This window comes from Centroberyx gerrardi, unplaced genomic scaffold, assembly GCF_048128805.1.
Source record: "Centroberyx gerrardi isolate f3 unplaced genomic scaffold, fCenGer3.hap1.cur.20231027 Scaffold_54, whole genome shotgun sequence".
NCBI lineage: Eukaryota > Metazoa > Chordata > Actinopteri > Beryciformes > Berycidae > Centroberyx > Centroberyx gerrardi.
Window position 1 is genome coordinate 416,016 of NW_027605188.1, and position 5,934 is coordinate 421,949.

The 5,934-nt window shown below is 45.3% G+C and overlaps 1 protein-coding gene across 1 annotated transcript in view; it reads right to left on the minus strand.

Annotated features, from left to right (window-relative positions):
- LOC139910450 (disks large homolog 4-like) overlaps positions 1-5,934 on the minus strand; it is a 54,087-nt gene that overhangs the window by 5,454 nt on the left and 42,699 nt on the right. The window contains exons 6-15 of the mRNA XM_078282263.1: positions 4,567-4,592; positions 4,274-4,443; positions 3,872-3,983; positions 3,264-3,420; positions 2,546-2,648; positions 2,215-2,311; positions 1,066-1,242; positions 723-760; positions 541-588; positions 329-430 (exon numbers count right to left, since the gene is read on the minus strand). Of these exons, the coding sequence (XP_078138389.1) occupies positions 329-430; positions 541-588; positions 723-760; positions 1,066-1,242; positions 2,215-2,311; positions 2,546-2,648; positions 3,264-3,420; positions 3,872-3,983; positions 4,274-4,443; positions 4,567-4,592 (1,030 nt within the window). The remainder of the gene's footprint in view (positions 1-328; positions 431-540; positions 589-722; positions 761-1,065; positions 1,243-2,214; positions 2,312-2,545; positions 2,649-3,263; positions 3,421-3,871; positions 3,984-4,273; positions 4,444-4,566; positions 4,593-5,934) is intronic.

Below are 5,934 nucleotides of genomic sequence, written 5' to 3' on the forward strand. Positions count from 1 at the left end.
TCTACCTTTCTGACTCCACCTTCTGTCTCCACCCTGCAGCCTGGCCTCTCTACTGTGACTGCAGCTCAGTTTGAGTCTTCCTGCTCTCTGTCTGTAAGCTAGCTGTGTACTGGTGTAGTTTTGTTACATCAGTGTGAGACGGACGGACGGGAGTTCATCACGACTGACAGACACAGAACTGGAATGAACAGAACGGCCTGCATGGCGGCCATGTTGGAGGAGCAGGGTGAGTCGGGCGGCCATGTTGGAGGAGCAGGGTGAGTCGGGCGGCCATGTTGGAGGAGCGGGGTGAGTCGGGCGGCCATGTTGGAGGAGCGGCGGGACTTACGAGGGACGCAGGAGCCGAACTTGTCTGGAAACTCAGACAGCAGATCGTCGTTCACTCTGTCTTTGGTCGGCCCCAAGATGATGATGGGACGAGCGTAGTCCACTACACAGAGGGGGGGGGGGGGGGGGGGGGGGGGTGTTAGCCAATCAGGTTGTAGAAGTAAATCATGTGATTTAGTGGGAAATTAACTTGTGAGGTTAAAGGTTACTGACCTTCAATCTGAGTGACGAGTTCATAACTCTGAACGAAACCTTCTCTACCTGCAAGACAAAACACACTGTTACACACACACACACACACACACACACACACACCACACACACACACACACACCACACACACACACACACACACACACAGCACGTTTGCTCATTCGTAGAACAGAAGTCGTTACCTTTGTTTTTCAGTCGTGTCCACTCCTTCCTCTCCACTCTGAAACACACACACACACACACATATATTATTGTGTGTGTGTGTGTGTGTGTGTGTGTGTGTGTGTGTGTGTGTGTGTAGATGGTCAGTTTCAAACACCTTCTTCACCTCCTTAAACTTTGGTTCATGTTCTTGTTCTACTAAATTAATTTCAAAATGTCTATCAAATTTAAATGAACGATAAAGTTAAGTTACTAATAAGATATATTTTAGTCTTATACCAGCCACTGTGTGTGTGTGTGTGTGTGTGTGTGTGTGTTTCTCTGTGTGTGTGTGTGTGTGTGTGTGTGTGTGTGTGTGTGGACCTGTGTTTGGATGGGACGTATCCCAGCTCCTCCAGCTCCCCCTGCTGGTTGAGCCGTCTGGCCTGCCACCACTCGTCATCTGAGCTGTCCATCACATGAAGCACCTCCCCAAAGTTAAAATCCAGGGCCTGTGATAGGACGCCGCAGTCCCACTGCTTATCATAGTCAAATAAGGCCCTGAAAGGACAATAAATACCATATTAATTATGAAAATATAATTATAATATTATGATGTGATAGGACGCCACAGTCCTCTGAACTAATTTACCTGGACTAACAAACCTGGACTAACAAACCTGGACTAACAAACCTGGACTGATTCACCTGAACTAAGTCACCTGGACTAATTAGCCTGGACCGATTCACCTGGACTGATTCACCTGAATGAATTCACCTGGACTAATTCACCTGGACCAATTCACCTGGACTAATTCACCTAGACTAGTTAGCCTGGACTGATTCACCTGGACTGATTCACCTGAATGAATTCACCTGGACTAATTCACCTGGACCAATTCACCTGGACTAATTCACCTGGACTAATTCACCTGGACTAATTCACCTAGACTAGTTAGCCTGGACTAATTAGCCTAGAGTAATTCACCTGGACAGATTCACCTGGACTTATTAGCCTGGACTAATTCACCTGGACTGATTCACCTGAATGAATTCACCTGGACTAATTCACCTGGACCAATTCACCTGGACTAATTCACCTGGACTAATTCGCCTGGACTAATTAGCCTGGACTGATTCACCTGGACTGATTCACCTGGACTAATTCACCTGGACTGATTCACCTGGACTGATTCACCTGGACTAATTCACCTGGACTGATTCACCTGGACTGATTCACCTGGACTAATTCACCTGGACTGATTCACCTGGACTAATTCACCTGGACTGATTCACCTGGACTGATTCACCTGGACTAATTCACCTGGACTAATTCACCTGGACTGATTCACCTGGACTGATTCACCTGGACTAATTCACCTGGACTGATTCACCTGGACTGATTCACCTGGACTAATTCACCTGGACAGATTCACCTGGACTGATTCACCTGGACTGATTCACCTGGACTAATTCACCTGGACTGATTCACCTGGACAGATTCACCTGGACTGATTCACCTGGGCTGATTACCTGATGTAGAAGCTCCTGTTGGCTCTCAGGCTTCCAGACGAGCTGTTCATCATCTGCTCCCTCAGGTCATGGATCTTCGCTTCGAAACGACTGTACTCTACACACACACACACACACCCACACACACACACACACACACACACACACACACACACACACACACACACACACACACATCTTCCTGTTTCAAGCCTCAAACAATAATTTTCAACTTACATGCAAAGAATAAATCAACTAACGCTGTGACTACATTGTGTGTGTGTGTGTGTGTGTGTGTGTGTGTGTGCGTGTGTGTGTGTGTGTGTGTGTGTGTGTGTGTGTGTGTGCTCACCCTCAGGTCTGTACTGCGTTACTATGGTAACGGTCTGTCCTGCGTTCTTCAGCGCTGCAGCAGCCTGTTCATGTGTCGCATGTCTGAGATCCACACCGTTCACCTGCACACACACACACACACACACACACACACACACACAGACACACAGGCCATTGAATGTGACCAATCAAACATATGGAGAGAGCGTCCCCTCTCTAAGCCCCGCCCCCCAGTGACTGTACACCTGTCTTTCTACCTGTCTCTGTCTCTCCTTCTCTCCCTCTCTACCTGTCTGTCTCTCTCCCTCTCTACCTGTTTGTCTCTCCTTTTCTCCCCGTCTACCTGTCTGTCTCTCTCCCTCTCTGTCTCTCCTTTTCTCCCCGTCTACCTGTCTGTCTCTCTCCCTCTCTACCTGTCTGTCTCTCTCCCCGTCTACCTGTCTGTCTCTCTCCCTCTCTACCTGTCTGGCTCTCTCCCTCTCTCCCTCTCTACCTGTCTACCTGTCTGGCTCTCTCCCTCTCTCCCTCTCTACCTGTCTGTCTCTCTCCCTCTTTACCTGTCTACCTGTCTGTCTGTCTCTCTCCCTCTCTCCCTCTCTACCTGTCTGTCTCTCTCCCTCTCTCCCCCTCTCCCTCTCTACCTGTCTGTCTCTCTCCCTCTCTCCCTCTCTACCTGTCTGTCTCTCTCCCTCTCTCCCTCTCTACCTGTCTGTCTCTCTACCTGTCTGTCTACTCACACTGAGGATCTGGTCTCCCTTCCTCAGCTCTCCGCTCAGGTCGGCCGGTCCTCCTGCCAGGATGAAGGAGATGAAGATTCCCTCTCCGTCTTCCCCGCCCACGATGTTGAAGCCCAGACCGGTCGCTCCGCGCTGCACACACACTCTGCGAGGCTCCCTGCACACACACACACACACACACACACACACACACACACACACGTTAGCTTACAGTTTACATGTGTTTAGTTCTTAAAGTTTCTCTGTGCATCATTTCCATCACCACATCAATCTAGAGATATTACAGATATCATCATCTTAACAGTTAACAACTTAAAGGTTGACATTCTTATTCCTCTGCTGTTTCTATTAATTACTGAGAATTTCTACTAATTCATTCTCATATTTGTAGATTCCAGTTGGTTCTCCATAATAAACAAGTGAACATTTCGTCCCCCACAAATGATGCAGGCACTCCTCTGGCCAATTAGTAACAATTAAACAGTCAGTCAGTGATGTCATAGCTTGGTGTCTAACGAGCCGCTAATGAGCAGCTAAAGTCTGATCAAATCTCTCTCTCTCTCTCTCTCTCTCTCTCTCTCTCTCTCTCTCTCTCTCTCTCTCTCTACCTGGAGTAGTCTTCCTCTCCCATCATGACGCGGGAAATAGGTGAGTATCGTCGTGGTGACGGCGGAGGGAGGGCTTGTGGGTAATCGGACAGGTAGTCAGGTTCCATGTAGGCTGGAGAGAGACGACAGAAAGACTTCACAGCACTGAAGGACAGACAGAGCTAACATGCAGAGGGCTGATGGGTAATCTGAGAAACACAGACGCTCTCGACACGAAACGAGAGCTAGAGGTCAAATATTTCCTGCTGCTTTCATCTCAAGACAAAAACAAAGAAACAAACTCAACAATATTTGAATGGAGACTGATACGTGTTAGAAACAACATGTATGATATTCCTGGATGGTCTGGTCATGCCAGTGTGTGTGTGTGTGTGCTGTGTGTGTGTGTGTGTGAGAGCGTACAGCTGGTCAGGTCGGGGGGGCTGTAGCGGTCGGAGGGGTGTGTGTACAGCGAGGTGGGCGTGGCCACCTTCAGGTAAACCACCTCCCCCGTGTTCTTCAGCGCCGACACGGCGTCTTCATGAAGAACGTCCTCCAAACACACACTGTTCACCTGCAGGACAAACATCAGACTACATCAGATCAGAGTAGACCGGATCAGACTACATCAAATCAGAGTAGACCGGATCAGACTACATCAGATCAGAGTGACCGGATCAGACTACATCAAATCAGAGTAGACCGGATCAGACTACATCAGATCAGAGTAGACCGGATCAGACTACATCAGATCAGATCAGATTAGATCAGATTAGACCGGATCAGACTACATCAGATCAGATCAGATTAGATCAGATTAGACCGGATCAGACTACATCAGATCAGATTAGACCGGATCAGACTACATCAGATCAGAGTAGACCGGATCAGACTACATCAAATCAAATCAGATTAGACTGGATCAGACTACATCAGATCAGATCAGATTAGATCAGATTAGACCGGATCAGACTACATCAGATCAGATCAGATTAGATCAGATTAGACCGGATCAGACTACATCAGATCAGATTAGACCGGATCAGACTACATCAGATCAGAGTAGACCGGATCAGACTACATCAAATCAAATCAGATTAGACTGGATCAGACTACATCAGATCAGATCAGATTAGATCAGATTAGACCGGATCAGACTACATCAGATCAGATTAGACCGGATCAGACTACATCAGATCAGAGTAGACCGGATCAGACTACATCAAATCAAATCAGATTAGACCGGATCAGACTACATCAGATCAGATTAGAACGGATCAGACTACATCAAATCAGATTAGATCAAATCAGATCAGATCAGATCAGATCAGATTAGATTAGATCAGATCAGATCAGACTACATCAAATCATATTAGATCAAATCAGATTGGTTTAGATTAGAGTAGATTATATTTGATCAGATCAGATTAGATCAGATCAGATCAGATTAGATTAGATTAGATCAGATCAGATCAGACTACATCAAATCAGATTAGATCAAATCAGATTGGTTTATATTAGAGTAGATTATATTTGATCAGATCAGATTAGATCAGATCAGATCAGATTAGATCAGATCAGATCAGACTACATCAAATCAGATTAGATCAAATCAGATTGGTTTAGATTAGAGTAGATTATATTTGATCAGATCAGATTAGATCAGATCAGATCAGATCAGATTAGATTAGATCAGATCAGATCAGATTAGATTAGATTAGATTAGATTAGATTAGATTAGATCAGATCAGATCAGATTAGATTAGATTAGATCAGATCAGATTAGATCAGATTAGATTAGATTAGATTAGATTAGATCAGATCAGATCAGATCAGATCAGACTACATCACATCAAATTAGATCAAATCAGATTGGTTTAGATTAGAGTAGATTATATTTGATCAGATCAGATCAGATTAGATCAAATCTGATCAAATCAGATCAGATTAGATTAGACAAGATTAGATTTGACTAGAATACACTAGATTTGATTAGATCAAATCAGATTAGATTAGAACACATTAGATCACATTAGATCAAATAAGATCAGATCATATTATACTAGACTACAGTAGATTAGATA